The 20905-nt window shown below is 33.1% G+C and overlaps 1 protein-coding gene across 7 annotated transcripts in view; it reads left to right on the top strand.

Moving 5' to 3' along the window:
• Positions 1-20905, top strand: part of LOC140452076 (uncharacterized) — a 162252-nt gene that overhangs the window by 69936 nt on the left and 71411 nt on the right. For 2 of the 7 annotated variants that reach the window (XM_072546131.1, XM_072546127.1), the window contains exon 2: positions 16905-17138. The exons of 1 other annotated variant lie outside the window; for it this stretch is intronic. In XM_072546131.1, coding sequence (XP_072402232.1) covers positions 16905-17138 — 234 coding nt within the window. Of the gene's footprint in view, positions 1-6409; positions 6547-16889; positions 17139-20905 lie in introns of those variants that run through there. 4 more of the 7 variants (XM_072546129.1, XM_072546126.1, XM_072546130.1 and 1 more) reach the window with 3 other exon arrangements.

The following is a 20905-nucleotide window of genomic DNA, read 5'->3' as shown; positions in this document are numbered from 1 at the left end:
AAATTTTGTCTATGTGGTTATTAGAAGTACTAAAATTAGATTAGTAGCGGAACTAACTATACGTGTTACAGTCTTCTAAAAAAAGGAATTGGTCCTATTAGTCTCTTGCTAGTACTTGCTTGACTATTTGAAAAACTATTAGCGACAAAACATATGAAAAATACAACTAATAAAAGTAATAACAAATAAACTTAAATGAAATTATAACACTATCAGTAGAACGACAAGTGCAAGAGAAATCATTACAATACAACAAACTGGCACATCTATGTTTAGTGAACCTTAAGAAAGCATTTGCTAAGGTAAAATTAACGGACATTTTCCATTTATTTTACGCAAGAGAGATACCTCTAGAAATAATCAAAACGATCGAAAATATCTACCAAAATAACAAAATAAAGTAGGAGAAGAACTAACTGATCCAATTGAAGCTGAAAATGGGATAATACAGGGAGATTCCCTGAGTCCGCTATTGTTCAATTTAATTGTGGATGAAATCTAAACTAAAAAAGATACGCAATGTGAGAAAAACAAACTAAACTAATCTGCTATGCAGGTGATGCAATACTATTCTCCCAAAGTGAAGATGATTTATAACATAAGAATATGCTGCACCCATTTAATATAACCGCCAGAAAATTTGTCATGTTAATTTTCCCAAAAAATTTAAAATGCATGGTTATAACAGCAAATTTACGAAGATGTAAATTGGAGCTGGAAGGCCAGATAATAGAACAAGTGATGGAGTTTAAATATTTAGGCATCACATTATCTAGCTACGGAAAGCTCGAAACAGAAGTTGGAAGATTAAGTGAATAGAGCAAACAGACCCGCAGGTGGCCTTAATGAAACAATATAGAGAAATAAAAATATCCGGAAATAAATGAAAGGCAGAATTTACAAAACACTCATCAAACCAATAATGACATACGCGGCAGAAACACGAACTGCCACAGAGAGAACAAAAAGTATGTTAGAAACAACAGAGATAAAACACTGAGAACAATTGATGGTAAGACACCATGGGACAGAGCTAGAAGTACAGATATACGATGTAGATGCAAGGTGGAGAACATCAAGGACTGGGTAAGAAATAGGAGAGAAGAATGGAACGATCATATAAGCCGAATGACAACAAATAGAGTAGTAAAGACGGTAAGACACGGCTCCCCAATAGGAGGACCACGAAAACGATGGAACGACAATTTACTGGAGCACACTGAAAAACAAACAGAGTCATGTCTACATACAAAGAAGAAGAAAAAGTAGACGTATATAAATTGATGCAAAGCTACACAAAGAGTTCAAATATCGACTTTCGGGTTTACTTCCGGTCACGTTAGGTGAAAACCTAGGACTAACAAAGTTCAATCGCTTGTTTGGTCCATACTTATTAATAGCCAGCCGATTTTGTCACCACAGTTTTAAAAATATAAATAGAATCTAATGTTTTAATTATCTGATGAAATCTATATACCCATCTCTTAGTCTGACGCTTTAAACAAAATGATAAATTAATTAATTTTTTTTTCAACAATATTTTTAATATAACTTTTATATCTACATTATAATTTAATAAATACATGCGATATTTAATAATATATAATTTAAATATGAGTTTTCGAGCCACGAAAATGCGTATTTTCGCATTTTTCAGATTTTAAGATTTTAAATCGCTTATAACTCGAAAACTGTTCACTTTAGAAATCACAAGAGAACAACATAGAAAAAATCACAAGAGACCTTTTTTGATCGGAATGACACAAAAAAATTTAAAAAAAAATATTTTTCGTAGCAAAAAGTTGAGTTTTGGAATTTATTTAAAAAAATTGTTTAAACAATTTCTGCCCAAGAATTTCGCCCGGCTCCCTTCAGATTTGCTTGAAGGGGATATTTTTGAACAAGAATCCGAATCAGAAACATTTTTCCTACGGGAGCTGTCTCACAACATGGACTATTGTGATTGGCCACCTATTATAAATTATAACCGTGTTTTCAAATATTACGGTTAACTTTTTTGATTATTCATTTACAGCAATGTATATAGAATCGTTTTTTGAGCGATCGTGATATTATACTATCTTATTATATTATGCTACATTTCTGAATAGACAAGGCGAAAAGCTTATGTTCGTTCGGAAAAATATTCCCATGAGATTTTTTTGCATAACCACTTTCATTAGATACCCCAAAATAAGGTTAAAGAGGTCGCCGAGGCGAAAAGTGGTTCAAATTATTTTAAACAAATTTTAACAATCAGTTTTTTCCTCCCGGACAATTTTGTTTTGAATTTTTTGGATAATTCTGGACAAAATAGGTATCTTGTATTTTTTCTGTAAACTTGATCGTTTTCGAGATATAAACAATTTAAAACTAAAAAAGCGCAAAATTACGATTTTCAAGACTCAAAAACACAAGTAAAAAATAATATTTTTGAATTCATCAAGGACCTAAATTTAAGTTCAAACCTTGTTCTATCATTTCCCGATAAGTATTTTGGGCTCATTTCATTTTAAAACATTGTCTTTAATCTTAATCTGATAAAATCTTCTTCTTCTTCCTCAGCATTTCCATTTTCAGGGGTCGCTGTTACTTAATCTTCGTCGCCACTCATTTATGTCCATCGGGTATTCTTCACCTAGACCTTTCTCTCTTAAGTCGTTTCTAATCCTGTCCCTTATAGTCTAATCCAACATCCATCGTAACATTTTCATTTCAGCTACCTTCATCTTCTTTACAGGCCACACTTCACTGCCGTGCACCAACGCAGGTCTCACCATATTCTTATATATCTTTCCTTTCATTAATTACCCGCTCATTCGATTACAGTTAAACCAACCAGCCTGTATCCTGTGGGCAATTTCTCGATCTAGTGTCCAATTTTCCGTTATGTAGAAGCGAAGGCATTTAAATTCTCCTAGCTTTTCTCCAAGCAATTCTACGTCTCCAACCATTACTACTTCTCCCAACCACAAATACTCCGTTTTCGACCTGCTAACCTTAAATCCTCCCTCTTAAGTAGCCCTTCTCCAACTTCTCCTCCAACATTTCTTTGTTCTCCTCTACTAACACGATATTAGCAAATAGCATTGACCAAGGAGCCCCCTCCCTTACTTTCTCTGTCAGTACATCCATAATAAGATTAAACAGTTAAGGACTCAGTGAAGAGCCTTGATGCAAACCAACCGTCACTGTAAAACTTTCGGTGAATCCGACAGCAGTTCTTACTTTGGTGTACGCTCCCTTATACATATCCTTTACGAGCCTTACGTACTTCTCAGGAACCCATTTCTCTCATACATCTCAATAGCTCTTGTCCAGGAACTGTGTCGTACGCCTTCTCAAGATCTATAAATATCAAATGTAGCTCTCTTTACTTCTCAACTAACAAGAACTATGGCACAAATTTTTGCTGGTTTCAATTCTCATTGTACAAATGAGCGCCCCCCTGCGATACGCACTTCACTAACAATTAAAAAAAATGTTTAAAAAAAATAAGCCCAGAATTTTCATCAGAAAATTTACAACAGCTTTTTTCTTCATAATATTCCAAAACATCTAAAAAAAATATCCGGGCCGAAAAAATTTATGGTTAAAATTTGTTTAAAAAAATTTGAACAGCTTTTCGTCTGGGCGCAAAAAAATCTCATGGGAATATTTTTCCGAACGAGCCCCAGCTTTTCGTCTTGTCTAGAATTTTAACTGACTCACAAATATTAAATATATACAAGTATTAAAAGAACAAGAACTACGATTTTGATTAAATCTGGAAGACTAATCAAAGATCGGGATGGTAATTAATCAACAAAAATAGAAACAAGTTGATCGGCACAATGCAGTGTGCACAATGCACAATGTTTATTGTCGTCGATAATCTTAAAAATTCATTTCCCGAGAATGTTAAAAATGTTTTTTAATGCTACTGTAAATAATGCAAATATTATTCGCATGACAAAGCGTTCTAAAAACGTAGGGAGAGTGGGGCTCCTTCAGACATAAAAATTTGAAGACAACCTCATATAAATGTTTTAGAAATTATTTATTATAATATTTAAAATTATATTACGATACTTAATCAAACCCCTAATGCATATTGAAGTTTTCCAATGAAACTGAAAAAGACAATAATGATTTCTGTCGCTTTGTACCCTGCTCAGAAGGAGTTGGCAAAAGGGCTACAATTTCTGATAAAGAAGCACTAGAGATATCTGGTACGATGGGGTAAAAAAATTTATAATTTACTTTAGATGACATTTTCAAAAATAAAATTTCAACATCCCCATCATCTCATTTACCAATGATTCTTCCAACATAATACACATCTTTTTGTTTTAGAGTTCCAAATTTAACCAGCACAAAATCTTTAATTTTCAATTCACTCCTGTCAAAATGTTGCTGTGGTTCTTCTTATACTTTATCATCAGAGTTTTTGCCATTTTCATTAGTTTTCTTTTCGTAGATTTAGTACGTTCATCATTAGAGTTGGTGGTTTTCTTTGTTTTTTTTATTGATCTGTTTTTCTGCCAAAAGAAGCTTTTCTGGGGTGTCAGTAATTATTCTGCTTTTCTTTTCTCTTGGTTTCTTGGAGCTAGTATTGAGTTTCGATTTTGGATATCCTCGTATCTCCTCAGGACATAAATAACAGCCAGGCTGTTGAGAGGGCATAGGCGTAGTGTCTATTGGTTGCTCAAAGTTTTCGCTTGAAATTTGGGGAGATGAGGGTGGTTTTTCAGATTCTAAAGTTGGTAGACTTGCAGCTAGTTGGCATGTTAGAGGTTTATCAGGAAGAGTTTCGTCTGGAGGATTAGGTCTCTCACTGACCAAACTGGGAGCAAACATATCGTCGGTGAAAATGTGTCTGTCAACTGGAAATATTCCTGTTATTTGAAAGAATTTATAAAGTTCTGTGGTAACATGGCATGGCCATGTGCTATTCCAACACATGCGGCCACGTGATAGATTCCAAAACGTTGGCCTGGGTTACACTTCAATCATGAATCCATTGCAGCATTATAATATGTTTTAAAAGGTTTCATCAATCCGACATCCAGTGGTTGCATCATATGGGTACAATGGGTTGGAACTCTTAGAATGTGCACGCCCTTAGCTCTTGCTACTTCTATTGCCTAAATTGACAAGTGGCTCTTGTCACTTGGCTCTTGATGATTGTCGCAAATTGGAATCATTCTTCTCTTTTCAGAGGAACCTGGTCATCCAACCTGACTGATGAGCCAAACCCAAGGTCCCGTTTAGTGCTCCATTTATCATGTGGCTCTTGAAGTACACTCTCGGATCGTTTCTTAATTTATCATGTTCGCCATCTGGGTCATCCCTAAACTTCTTAACGTACATACCAACAGTTTTCATATTTTAATCCAAATCTTTTAGCAGCATTTCTTATCGATTCACCATCTAGGATGGCCGCTGCACATTCTTTCATAGATTCGGCATCGAAATTTTCTTTTGTTTTTTCTTTCTTCCTATTTCTTGCAACTTCAGACAATCTGCAACAAAGAGAAACTTAAATAACTAATAATAAATATATATAACTAAATAACTAAATATATATAACTTTTAAGCACGTTATTTCAAAAAAGGTGTCTATTTTGTCTGATAGTGCCCCTTACCCTTTTGTGTGAAGGTGTCCCACACGATGTATCCAGACTAAATATAAAAATATAACCTAAGAGTGCCATCAGTAACAAATGTGATTAGTACAGGTTATATAGCAATAAATACACTTGAAACTGGTAGCAATTTTAATTATCTTAAGTCTTATCTTCGAATAAAAAACTCATCTTACCTTCAATCCAAAAATTTGACTTTCACCCACCAAAAACTAACTTTTCACTTTCTGACATGAACCCTTTACTGCACTGTTCTACAGACTGAACTAAAATAGTGTGAGTAGTAATGGAATGTTTTGATTGTATTGTCTGTATTGCCAACCCGAGTCCTTAAATTTACCCACAATATCAATGTCTGAAGCTACCCCCTGTCTGAAGGAGCCCCCTTCGCCACTATACTTATTAAAACGTCAAACTCTATGTTAATAATTTATGGTATACGGTATGTGTGAACACACATTTCTTTACAGCGCATGATCAGACTGTCGTAGAATAGTTTCTTGTTGGTTACGAACATACTTATCAGGTTTGACGTTTCTGCACCAGTATTGCCATATTTGAAAAGTTAAGTAGCTATCATCTTATAAGCACCAATAATAATTACTTGTTATTCTATAAATTTTTGTTACATTTCTTCAAAAATTGCGCCCTTTTCGAACGTCTATGTGCATCAAACTAACACAGTGTAACAACTTATAACTTCCATGTAAGATGTAATATTACCAATAAAAAAACGCATCGCTGATAAGAAAGTTATTGACCTTGTTATTTAAACAACAATGTTTTAAATTAATATTTTTTCAGAATTCTGAACTAAGAACTGTTACGATATAAGTCAGTTGAGTGAACATCACATTGAATTTCAAATATGTGGTTAGGTTTTTGCTCTTAGTGATCATGCTATCCAAGTTTTTTGATGGTAGGTCAATTACAGATTATTATTTTGTAGTAATTTGTCAGTTAATTATTTTTACATGGATTATTATTTAAAACTTCCTCTAATAATAATCAAGATTAATTTCTTTGTTTCTTTTGAACAGTATATACAAGGGAATACAAGATTTTGCACAGGACTTGGACTACATAGTCCCATAAATAAAATTAAATATAGGGGGTTTAGTTTGTTAGATATTGGGGATGTTTTTTCCATATATTTAAGCTAATCTGCCCCCTTTATATTGAAGATAATCGAAAATAACTTTTAATATACTAAGTGCCTTACAAATTACTTTGGAGCTACTCTAACATTTCAAGTAGATGCTGTTTTCTTTTACATTTGCAAACGTCAATTAGTCACGTGTTCTAACAACGGATTTAAAATCCTTTTACGAACTTTTGATTAGGACAAATTATTAGGTATATAAAGTTGAGTTGAGTTGAGTAAGTCAAAGAAGAAAAATGAATCACAAGACTTTTTCAATGGAATGGGGAGTATAATACATTCAATCAACTTACAAGTGATACACCTCTAAATGATTAACGGAATTGGCAGAAAACCTTTCATTGTAGTAAAAGGCACGGTAAACTGCACTGGTGTTCTCCATAATGTTTTGCTAAATTTTAGGTATAAAATAAATATATGTGCTATTAACCCGTTGTTCATACTTTTGCATATTTTGTTACATTTTTTTTAATAAATAGTATTCTTGCATAATGTTATTTAACGTAAATTTTTTTCAACTTCTTGTTTAATAATTTTTTTTCTGAAACAAATACAACCGTGCTAAAGATAATTCATATTAGCAAATAAATTATTGTATACAGAGCTATTCGGAAGAATTTATGAAGAAAGCATTGGAGGAAGAAGAGATTGGCATACAAGTTAACGGCCAACCAATTAATAATATTAGATACGCAGATGATACGGTTTTAATGGCGGAGACAGTAGAAGACCTGCAAACCATTTTAAACAAGGTAGTCACAGCTAGTGAAGAGAAAGGATTAACAATGAACGTCAAGAAGACGAAATTCATCATTATTTCAAAAAAACAAAGATTGAATGCAAACATGTACATTCACAATAACGAAATCGAACGGGTGCACAAATATAAATATTTGGGAACAAGCGTTAATAACAACAATAACATCACAGAAGAAATAAAAACTAGAATTGGAAAGGCTCGAGCTGCTTTTGTTAATATGAAGGACATTCTGGGAAGTCATGACATTAACTTAAACCTGAAAATGAGATTGTTTAGATACTACATCTTCTCGATACTGCTGTACGGAATAGAGACTTGGAATTTAAACAAGAGTAATACCGATAAACTAGAGGCCTTCGAAATGTGGATATACAGAAGAATTTTAAAAATACTTTGGACAGACAAAATAACAAATAGTGTAGTTCTTCGAAGAATGAACAAAGAACGGGAGCTGTTGATCACCATCAAGAGAAGAAAGTTGGAATATCTTGGTCATGTGATGAGAGGGAAAAGTACCGATTGCTCCAGTTAATTATCCAAGGAAAGATTCAGGGCAAACGAAGCGTGGGGAGACCACGTATATCTTGGCTGCGCAAAAGAGACTGGTTCCAGTGCACATCTAACCAATTATTTAGAGCAACAGCTTCAAAGATACGAATAGCAATGATAGGCTTTTGTCATTTTACGGAACTTAAGGAAAGAAGTTGCAGATTTAAGTTTCAAAGGGAGATAGTTATATCATTTTTTTGCCGAATATAATATAGATTTCTTTACTAACTCATTGGACGGGATCGGTAAATACACATCAAAGGTTGAATTGAAAGGTGGAGTAGTCATGATTAGGTCTTGCTGGAAAACATGTAGGTATTTACGAATTAAGCAAACAGTTTCTAAAATATATAAAGAGGGATAAGTTGAAAACCCGTGATTTTTTAAGTAGCTTTTGCAATGTGTTATTCTACTAAAACATGATACTTGAGGCCAAAAAGATACCGTATTGCTCTTTTTTGCAATTTGAAAATAACCTCAGCTTGGCTAGCTGTACTGGAACCTCAAAAAGGAAGACCATATCGAAGATGAGACTCGAACAAAGAAAAATATGGTATTTTGAAAGATGCTAAATTGATTTTCTTCGAAACAGATGTTATTGCATAGCAGGCCGAGGCTACCTTCTTACTTAACAAATCGATATGAAGGGACCAAAATACCAAGAAATGTTACAGAATCAAAGATACTGATCTGGCTGTTATTAAGAAGCGAGGGTTGAAGAGCTCCTTTATAGGATAATGCTAGGATAATTAATAAGGATTAATAAGGACAATCCACGTTAAAACAGAGTAAATTAGAATCGGACCAGGTTTTTATTTTAAGTAGATCAGAAGTTATAGTTGCATGAATAATTGCAATATTAGAGTTCCTCCAGATGATACTTGTATCAGCAAAAAGAAAAATTTTCCATCGATTTTTAAGTTGGTGATGTCATTTATAAAGATAAGGAAAAGTAGAGGACCCCATACTGAACCTTGTGGTACTCCACATAAAATGCTTTTGTGATTAGAGTCAGTATCATTTGCTTTAACTAGTTATTTCCTATTCCTCAAGGAAGATTGGAACCAATTTAAAGAAATACCTAACATTCCGTAGAAATTTATATTTTTTATTAAAGCAAGACATAGTCCCGAAAAACAGTGGCAGTGTAAAGATTATTATTTAGTGCTTGATAGACCTCATGTAGTACAGGAAACATAGAAAATATGAAAACATCACTGGTACATTTATTAGATAAAAAGCAGAACTGACTCTGTGATAAAATGTTGTTTTCAACGAGAAAGGACATAAGTCGGGCTTTTATAAGTCTCTCAATTTTGAATTTTGGATAGGACCGGTAGAAACATGAGTTTCACTTAATATAAATATATGAAAACTACTTACATTATCATTAAAATCTGGTGCCCTGAGTAATGTTTCAATCCTTCTTATAATATAATATAATATTCAAAATGTTTTAAAAGTACCACTAGACTCTAAGTATATCTCCTGCCTCTTATACTGTTACTTCCCCCGACGCCATATGTATGGTCTCTTCTGCTTGTTGCCTTATCTCCATATTTAAGGCTAAACTGATGTTCCCGTCTTTTACTAAGTTTTCAGACCTATTTTCTGTGTCGCACATTAATCCCAACTGATCATCCCAAGAATATCTCACTGACTCGACCAATAGTTTATGAGTTTATGAGTTTGACCATAATATCTCTGTTGATTTCTTTAATCTTTTTCATCACTTTCCTCAATATTGTCCTTTTCCACCTTACCTCTTTTGTATAGTATCTGTCAACATAAATCTTGGTATTTTTCAGTTTCTTTATATTCTTAGAAACTAGCGGAATATCGTCATCCCAAGGAATGTGTGCAATGATAGGACCGTTTAACCTGGATGGACCTAGTGGATGTGTCCTGTTTACTCTAATCTCTTCCTCGATTCCAAGTATATATGTAAAGAATCTTTTCATGGCAGGAATACAAGGTTATCTGCCGAAACAAAGCAGTCCCCTGAAAATCAAGTTGTTTCTTCTTTGTCTCCCTTCATGCTCTATTAACTTTTGTTGCTTCACTTCATCCCTAATTCTTAGATATCCCAACAGTCCCGAAAAACCAGCAACTTGACTCTCCAGAAGCAATATTCGTCCTTTACCTCGTTATTTTTTCTTCTCAAACTTAAAATTTTCGCTCTTAGACAGTTTATATCTTTAGTTGCTACGTTATTTAGTAATTAACCAGAAAATTCTTATTTTGAAATATGTATAAACCAAAATGTTTAATTTGTATTTTGTTTAAATTATATTTGTGGTTTATTTTCTAAAAGTAGTAGTTAAAATGTACAACAAAGTATTTTCAGATGTTCAAAACCGCACTTTATACGTCATATCATGCCTACATCGTCTTAATTTTGCTATATCAAGTACAACATTAAAATCAGTCTTTTATATGAAAATATTAGCTCTTAATTGAAAATAAAAATATCAGAGTACCATACCGTTAAAATATCGCATGTATGAATTATTTTTCTTGTCATTGACCCCTGCCATAACTAAAGCACCTGAAATACAGTATAAACGTATTTTGTGTATTAAAAATTCTACAGTTGCTTTATCAATTGTATTCAATTTGAACTTGTATTATATGTAAATTTTTATTGCCATTAGATAGATATTATTTGACAAGTCACAGTATCCGGATAATAAATAAACGTATACTGCTTATTCAGTAATAAGTACTTGCATGCCGATACCGCAAAGGACTTTTAAAGTAATAAACTTACGTGCATAGAAATCGGCCCACTTTAAACTTTTGATTTGAACTATATTTTTTTCTGAAGCCAATTACTCGGATCAAAAAAGGGATATTTAGGGATGCGTGATGGAAAAAATCTGCTTATAGATGGAATACTAAAACGATACGTTGAAAAAATAAACATTTTATTCTAACACAAATTCCTGTTTACAAAAAATGTCTAAAAAACTACTTGTTGACGTTGACACTGGTGTCACTGACAGGTGGTGCCAACACTTAACATAAAAATTTACAATATAGAATTGTAATACCAACACCCTACTGCAATTCTATATTAGCATAACTACAAAAATATTACAACTCGATAACATTTAAAAGTTCTCTAAAATAGGTGAATTTAGTTCCTTTTCCAAACAATCTCTAATAAAATGATGTCTAACATCAATACGTTTGGTTCTTTATGATTCCAATGTAGAAGCCATCTTAATACATGATTGGTTATCTTCATACACATGTACACTATACATAATTTTCAAAATCTCTTCCAACATCTGACTAAAAAAAAACTTTCTGTGACACATGAAGATAACGCCATATATTCGGCTTCTGCACTAAATAGTGACACTACATTTTGGTTCTTAGTTTTCCAACAAATAACAGTATTGTTAAGCTTTATCCACTAATACTTTCTCTGTCGATTTGATTGTTTGCAAAATCTGCATCAACATAGGATACTATCTCTATTTCTTTATTTCAGTTAAAGATCAGTTAGACTTTCATGAAAAGTATATTCCAACATTTAGGAGCTTCTTTTAAACCTTATAGTGATTTACTTAACTTACAAATTAAATTTTTGTCATATCCTTCAAGCCCTTCTGGTTGATACATACACACTGGTTCTTTCAACGTTCCATAAAGGAAAGCGGAATATCTAGCTGTTTTACAAAAAGATCATATTCTACATACAATGACAATAATACTCTGATTGTAGCCATTCTTGCTACTGGTGCATACACATTTTCACTAAAATTACTCTGTTGGAAGCCTCGAGCCTCGAAAAACCCACTTGGAGTCTATTACACTCAAATTTTCAGGTTGTTTCACTAAAGTCCATGTATTGTTTTCTTTCAAAGACTGAAGTTCATCCTGGATTGCTTGTTTCCATTCCACGTCCTTGACTGCTTCAGAGAAGGTTTCAGGAACATCATCAAGAAATTGATCTACTGATAAAGCTGCCAGTAGATTCATCTCTGTATTATACTCACAATCAGTCTTCAAGATATATTGGTCACTTTTTATTTTGTGTACTTTTTCTATTTTCATTAATTCTTTCAACTACTTCTTCTTCGTGTATATTTTCTTGTTCAGTGTTCCTTTCAGGAATATTTTCCACTCTATTTTCAGTTTGAATTTGAGCAATTTGTTCATTCTCAAGTAGTTTAATTTTATTATTTTCAATTGAATTTTCATCAAAAATTATATTCCGTGCATGGATTAAGTTTTATTTCTTCCGGATTCCATAGTCTGTAGCCATTATCTGAATAACCCACCATAATCAGCTATTCACTACGAGGATCAAGCTTAGATTTCCTATTCTCTTTAGGAATTAAATTATAAGCATTACCACCAAATAATTTTATCTTTTCCATATTTGGCTTTTCACCATACCAAATTTCAGCAGGTGTTTTGTTATCAGGTAACGTAGGAGTTTCTGTTATGTTAATTAAGTATGCTGCTACTCTCACAGCTTCACCCCACATGCTTTTATCTAAATTTGAATCAAAAATTAAACATCTTGCTTTTTCCATAATGGTTCTGTTAAAACGTTCAGAAACACCATTCTATTCTGGATTCCTAGGTACTGTATACTGAATTTTGATTCCATTGTTTGAACATAATCTTTTAAAAGCTGTTGATGAGCCATTATCACACCTTATCCGTTCAATTTTTAAATTAAATTTAGCAGTGCCCATATCAATATATTCTTTAAATTTATCTATTACTTCAGATTTTCTCTCTCAGATTAAATAACATCTACAAAAATGTGAATAATGGTCTATAAATGTAACAAAATAAGTTTTATTATCATGGGTTATTGGATCTATAGGGCCCACTAGGGATCTATTCTATATTGCACACATCTGTTGGTACAACTTCTAAAATTCTTTTTGCTTTTCTTTCAGCGTCAATGCTGTGAAAAGGTAGTCGTGATTGTTTTCCTTTTAAACAGATTTCACATATACCAGATATGGGATACTTTGCAGAGTGACCCATTTTCCTATGCATTAGCAAATTACGTTCAACAGCTGTAATGTGTGCTTCTGGTAGATGTCTAGATCTTAATTTAACAATATATAAGTTATTTCGTAACTCACCAGTTATCACAGCATGGTTTCCTTTCATTATGTTGACTTGTTTATCTTTGAACACAATTTGAAGACCTCCTTCTTCCATTTTCTTCACAGACATTAAATTATATGAAAGTTGATTACATACCCATACATTTTTCATCTCAATTTGGTTACCGTTTACTGGTTGTAGATTTAAATCACCTTGTTTTATTGCCTCCAATGATTGACCCTTCTTTGCTACATTTATATTATACATTGCTTCCTAAATATTATCTAAAAACCTTCCAACATCCTTTGTAACTAAGTGATTTGTAGCACCACTGTCTATTATGAAATTTATTTCACCAGATTCTGAGTTGCTAACTAAGGTGGTTTCCTCTGCTGTCAAAAATGTTACTTTTTCACCATTTTCTGCTGGAAATGCCCTATTTCCATTTTTATTTTTCCAACACTGATAGCGCTTGGATCCCATTTTTCCACAGTTATGGCATTTAAATTGAAATTGTTCATTATTTCTCATTACTTGTTCCAGCTTTATTCTTATATTTATTCCATGGCTGTTTATTTACTACAAATGCAACATCAGGGTTTATTTCATGGCCATTTTTATTATGCATTGCTTCTTCCATTAGTAGCTTGTTTTTAACAAAGTCTAATGTAACTTTGGTTTCATATTGACAAAACATAATGTCAATTGCTGTAGTAACTGCTTGATATGCTTCAGGCATTGCAGAGAGTAACTGTGATATAACTTCACTATCTTATACTTGACCTCCCTCACTTTTAAGTTCATACACAGTTTGATTGAATTCTGTTAAAAACATATTTTTGTTAAAAAAAGTATTTTCCAATGTACTTATAATCTCTTTTGCTGAGGTATTTGATTTAATCATTTCCAGTACATGGTCATGCAAACATTGCACAATTAGATTCCGGGATTTCACATCGTTTTTCTTATATACTTCTCGAGCGACATCATCTGCAGGTTTATCTTGAGATAGTACAACTAAGATACCAGCCTGTTCCAGTAACAATTTAATTCTGAATAACCAGTTGGAGAAATTATTTCCATTAAAGGGTTTGATGTTTACATTTGTTTCCGCCATTTTTGTCGTTGAGTTCCGTACCACCTTTTCCGTAAACACTTTTGTTTTCTACAAACAGTACAACTATGCAAGCTTCTTGAATTTCCACACCTCTGGGACCATAACCTTTAGGGATGCGTGATGGAAAAAGTCTGCTTATAGATGGAATACTAAAACGATACGTTGACAAAAATAAACGTTTTATTCTAACACAAATTCCTGTTTACAAAAAATGTCTAAAAACTACTTGTTGACGTTGACACTGGTGTCACTGACAGGTGGTGCCAACACTTAACATAAAAATGTACAATATAGAATTGTAATACCAACAGGATATAGTGTTTGAAAGATAATTTAATACGAGTATTAATCTCATATATTGCTTATTATTATATGCGTAGCAACCGAAAACATAGAAAAGTATTCACATACTTGATGTTTATAACGATAATAAGAAATTTGTCAAAATTTTTTATTATTGCCTTTGTTAAAACTTATAAATGAAACGCACCAGTTGAGTATACAGTTAAGACTAACTTTATTCCAAAAGTGAATACAATCGACAGTTTGTATTGTACCAATCTTAACTTCTTGTAAATGACATATGGTGCTAATATTTAAATTTTGTTTAGGAGATATCAATATTTTAACACCCCCAATTATCAATAAAACAAAATTTATAGGTTACCTATACCTAACAGTTCCAATACTCTGTGCAGCTTTTCATGAACTAGACCTTTAGTCAACACATCAGCTGGCATAACATGTGCCAGCATCAGTAGGCATATATTTTACATTAATAATTGTGTCAGATATTAGGTTTCTCTAAGATATGCTTACTTCTTTTATGATAAATTGGATTTGCTGATCATTAGATAAAGTAATACATTCAGTTTTTTCAATTAAGCAACCCCTAAGAAAAACAGCCTCTTTAGCAGCCTCTGACAAAGCCATATATTCTGCCTAGCATCTAGATGAAGCTACCGTGTTTTGTTTTGCACTTTGCTAAGATATTGGCAAGGATAATGATCTACGATCTAATATATTGCTTGCTCAATCGGCATCTACAAAACCTTGCAATTCTGAATCATCTTTTGAGTGAACAGAGACTAATCAATAGTGTCTTTTAACTACCTAATACTCTTTTTGAACATTTCCAATGAGATTCATTATATAGATTGTTAAATTGGCTCAAGAAACTGACTGTAAATGATATATCTGGTCTAGTCAAAACAGATAAATACATCAAACTACCAATTAGCCTCTGATAAGGAAATTTATCTCTAATACAATTGTTACTATCATCAATTGTTAAAGATAATTTTGGGTAAATTGGAGTTTTAACTCCTTTGGAATCACGTATGGTAAATCCCTTTAACAACTGAATAATATAATGTTTCTGGTTCAAAGCAATATAACCTTTATTTGAATCAAAGTCTATTTGCATTCCTAAACATGCTTTAATTCTACCCAAATCTTAAATAACAAATTTACTTTTCAGCTCATTTTTAGTTTACTTGTTTCACTTTAATTATATGAAAACTCCAAGAAATCATCTACATTTACTGCTACGACCATAATTTTATTATTTTCTATTTTTATGTAGATACAAAGTTCATGTTTTGATTTCATATAATTAATATTTTCCAAAACATTATTTACTTCATAATTCTAGGCCCTAGAAGACTGTTTAAGCCCATAAATAGCCTTATTTAATTTTAAACATTTCGTACCTGCTAAATCAAAACCCTCTGGTGATTGCATGTATATTTTCTCTTTTAAATGACCATTTAGAAATGTTGTTTTAACATATAAATGAGTAAGCTTGGCTTGACAACTGCTTCGAATTTCTTGGACGGCTCGCCACACGAATGTCTCGGTTCTAGATGAAATTAAACCCAATCAGACTATATCTAGACTGTTTAATCTGGAATTATAAAGTTCCATGGTCATATCCATCGAAACGATCACAAAATGGAGCGGTTGGTGGCCCAAGGAAGGTCTCAGAGCCAATACCAACGCGACAGATCTCCACAACGATGGGCAGAGATTACGAAAAATTACGAAAAAACTTCTGAACAAACAGTATACTAAGTCAGTATATGTAACAGATGACTGCGGCCAGTGGAAAAATATCATTAATCTAACTATCTGAGCTGCTAAAGCTCAATGATTAACTACAATACATGTGCTAAAATTTTAGTGACTATTATATAAATATATATGATAAAAGCTTCCACAAAGGCTTCTACATATTAGAATTAATGTATGATAATAACAAACGTGAATATTCTAGGGTAGGTTTTGCTATTTTTACTGGTATTGAAAAATTGCCATTTAATTTTAAAACATCTTGCTTTTTGCACCAGTAGATTAGTTTGTTGATTTAAGTCTATAGAAATGTATCTGAAATTTTAGATTCAAAAATATTTAAATATTTCAACATATTACTTTGATATAAGTAGTCTTATACGATTCTCTGTACTATACTCTACATATATAAGTACTGCCGTTTTTTAACGAATTCTAAAAAGTTGTGTTTCTATAGCATATTTCTTTAGGCTTAAATCATTCTATGTTTACAAGAACTTGACTGCATCAATTTTGGATTAGGTAATTTCATTTCAGATCTAAATGGCAGCATTTCTCAAAAATGGAAAAGGCTGCGTAAGTGCTGTGCCTCTCTTCGGGGCAATAACGTACATAATTCAGAAACAGCTAAAAGTACACTCTTAGAATCTACTACGCCAAATATTCTAGTCAGTACCCCTCATACCACTTCTTCGTTACGAATACCAAACAACTCCAAAAGGAGTAGCGTCCAGGATGTCCTGAGAGCAAAACTAAGTCAAATTCACGTAGGTGAGTAATTTATATTTTTTTACTTTTTTGTTATTTGTTGATATACGTTAAGTTAACTGTTACGGTCTGTTTAATAAATGTTTTTATAGATAACATGCTTATGAGCGTATGTTATACTGCTGTGTCCATTCGCTACTTTAGTAATTAATTAGATTAAAAACTGTCAAAAAATGTCCATGGAATTCGATACCGACCATTATAGCATGCCAAGAATGAATTCTGTTCAGTACACCACGAAGGCTTTTTACTACTAATGAAAATCTAACTGTATGTACTAACATCTAGACACTGACAAAATTGTTTTACAGCGACCATAACCATACACTTCACACCTAAGATATTTTAACTGAATATATCATAGCCTTCTTTCTTGACGTCCCGCTTCCGCGCCGTCTACTGGTTGGACTACTTCCTCCTGTCGTCTCCGATGAAATTAATATCATCATCATCATATAACGGGGGTCCTACGGCGATTGCCGCTTCCGGCATTTCAGCCTCCATCTTTTCCTATCTCTCCAATCTCCCTCTTCTAAGCCTCTAGATTGCATGGTTTTTGTAATTTCTCTTCTGCAGGAATTTGGTGGTCTTCCCCTTTTCCTTCTTTCTGGCGGAACATACATTAAGGCTTTCTTTGGCCACCGCTCCTCCTCCATTCTCATCACGTGACCATACCATTGTAATTGCCTTCCTTGTATTCTATCTGAAAGAGTATCTCTAATTCCTGTACGGTTTCGTATTTCCTCATTCCTGATTCTTTCCATTCTCGATACTCGACATGACCTTCTAAGATAATCCATTTCCATAACGTCTACTTTATCTCGTTCATTCTTTGTCATCGTCCAACATTCAGCACCATATGTGGTAATTGGTTCTACAATTGCTCTGTATACGCGAAGTTTGGTATGCATCTTTATTTTATTAGACCACAGTAATGAATTCAGTATTCGGATGCATTTTTTCCCTTGGGTTATTCGGTTTTGTACATCTATCTTAACTCTGCCATCTGCTGATATAATGCTTCCTAGATATTTATACTGGTTGCAGCCTTTTATAACTGCGTTTTCAAGCCTCAGATCTGTGGTATTTCCTCCAATTTTTAATTGTAATTAATAAACGTATGAAAATGTGTTGAAGAGACAATGCCTTTATGGTTTTATTGGTGGTGGAAATAAAACACAGTCTTTCTAAGAAGAAAAAAACTCAGCTTCAGAGTCTTAGAAAGTTTGCAGAGCCCTTCGAGCAAAGTGCTCTAGGGAGCTAACCTACACGGGTAAAACCATGTACTAGACATTACTGACACTACTGACTTGACTGACCTGAGATCCGAAAGTGTCCCATATTTAAAGATAAATTAACTTTTATATGAAACCTTTTCATTTCTCAACCAATTAAATTTAATTATAAGTTCCAGAAGGAAGGGCGATGCACATCGAGATGCGTGATTGGAGGCACCTGGATGACACTCCCGAATCTTCAATTTTTCTGAGCTGGTGCTCCTGAATGATTCTTCTTCTTTCTACGTGCTTCATCAGCCTTCTTTAGATGATTTTTTCCAGTATTTTCCTAATGTTTCGAGTACTGAGATTGGTCTGTAGCTTTCCGGTCTTCTTCCGTCCTTCCTTGGTTTTAGTAGAGAGATGATCTTGGCATGCTTCCAGTTGTTCGGAAAATGCGCTTTTCCAGGCAGTATATGAAGATATAGTACAGTTGTATTATTATATTCTTTGGTAGTTCCTTAAGGGCAATGTTGTGGATTCCTTCTGACCCTAGTGCTCTGCTTTCTTTTAATCTTCTAATGATTTTCGCAACTTGTTTTTAAACTTTTAGCGTAGGTTAGAAAGAAATAATCTACTTCATCCAATGTTCTTGGTTTTTTGGGAAAAAAGAACAGACAGAACAGAAGAACAGAGCAAAAGTTCACTGATCTTTTGCTCGTTTTTTTAATTTTTAGATATTGAAATATGTTCTCTCTATGGTCATTCGGTTGTTCCTCATTCTTGCATTTTCCATTTTTGTTTTCGCAAGAAACAATATTTTCCTATAGGGCCTCATGAAATTCCAATTCGCTGCGTCTTGAGTTTAGTTCTTCTGTTCTTCTGAATCGCTACGTCATTCAATCGTAATTCAGTCTGACTAATACTGGTGCAGTGAAACTTCTGCATAACGGACACAAACGGGGAAAAATAATTGTCCGTTGTGTAGAGTTGGCTTTTGTGTAGAGTTATCGCTTAATCAATTGAAATAAAAAAGAAGTTTCGATTTGCTTGATCTTTAATTATACATTTTCGTACATATTTGCATAAGCATAACCACAAATAAAACAAATAAAATACTAATGTAAAAAAGGTAGGTATAGTTCATCCCAAACCCTTCTTTCAGTGCGTCACAGTTTATCGAATTCTCTCTAACGCATTAAGCTAGAAGTGACAGAAAAAAACGTGAAGTCTGTGATTATTATACATAGAACTTAGAAAATTATATATCGTTCACGGGTATTTGCATATTAAAGCGAATTCTACTTACGGATATATAATTGGTTGGAGTTTAGAATACGCTAAATAGATATCCAATCAATGATACGCATAAATATAATTTGACGCAGATGGTCTCGATAGTGACAGTACTTTGACAATGTCAACTGATAAAATGAAAATTGTCATTCCAGGATAGTATTTTCAGACATTTTACAGTGAAAATTTAATTTTGTATTTATTGTCATAAAAATATTTTAAATATGCCGAGATATACCGAGAATGAACAAAGACTAATATTAAAATTATTAAATTATTTTCAATTAGAAAAAGAGGCTGGGACAACTTTATTACCAGTTTCTGCCGTTCGTGAAGTAAGTTTTAAATTATTCTAAAAAATATTCATATTAGTAGTTTAAATACTATACATTTTAGCCATAGTGTTTGTAATAAATAATAATAAATACATAAATAAATCTTAGCTAATTAAGCACTTTCCTTGGAATGTATAGAATAGGAATTATGACAAACTGCCGTTCCAATATAATGCACAATAAAATTTTTTATACAGGACGGCACCTCTAATATGTAAATTAAAAAAAAATTTAAATTCTTAAAATTTTTACTCCACATTTTCAAAAAATAACCTTTTCACATTTAGCCGATTACGATCCTTCAACTGTCAGATTTAACTAAAATTTCATGCAATAATTCTCGACATTCTTAAAATCCTATATGACGTCAAAATTAGTGACGCACTGAAAGAAGGGTTTGGGACAGACTGTATTGCTTCTTAAAAAAATCCTCAATTTTGGTTTTATGTTTTGAAGATTATTTTTTACAATTTCTGACTCAACCTTTAGAATTACATCAGATATTTTTTGATTTACTCTTGCATCACTCTTAAGGTGGGTACACATATGCGAGCCGAACTGTTCGCGAATTGCTCGTGAGCTATTCACGAACAGTTCGTTGAAATATGTTTATGTTCAGACTATCCAATATCCTAAGTATCTAATAACAAACCGAGAATTAATTTACTTCGTTATTCCAAATATTTCGGTATTTTGTTTACATTATCTGTTATTAATTTCTCTCGTTACTTTTGAATACGCCGCGCTCGTTCAGCAATTTTGTTTAACCGAATGATCTCATCGCACACTTAGCAGAAACAATTTATAGTCTCGAACACCGTCCAAATTTAACTGCGAACATTCTTTGTGTTCGTCCCAAAAACCGACAGGCCGTGGTTCCTGACGAGCAACAAACGAACAGCTCGCAAGCGGTTCGTCCCGT

Source organism: Diabrotica undecimpunctata, chromosome 10, assembly GCF_040954645.1.
Source record: "Diabrotica undecimpunctata isolate CICGRU chromosome 10, icDiaUnde3, whole genome shotgun sequence".
NCBI classification, from domain to species: Eukaryota; Metazoa; Arthropoda; class Insecta; order Coleoptera; family Chrysomelidae; genus Diabrotica; species Diabrotica undecimpunctata.
This window is presented reverse-complemented; position numbering and strand designations above follow the sequence as displayed.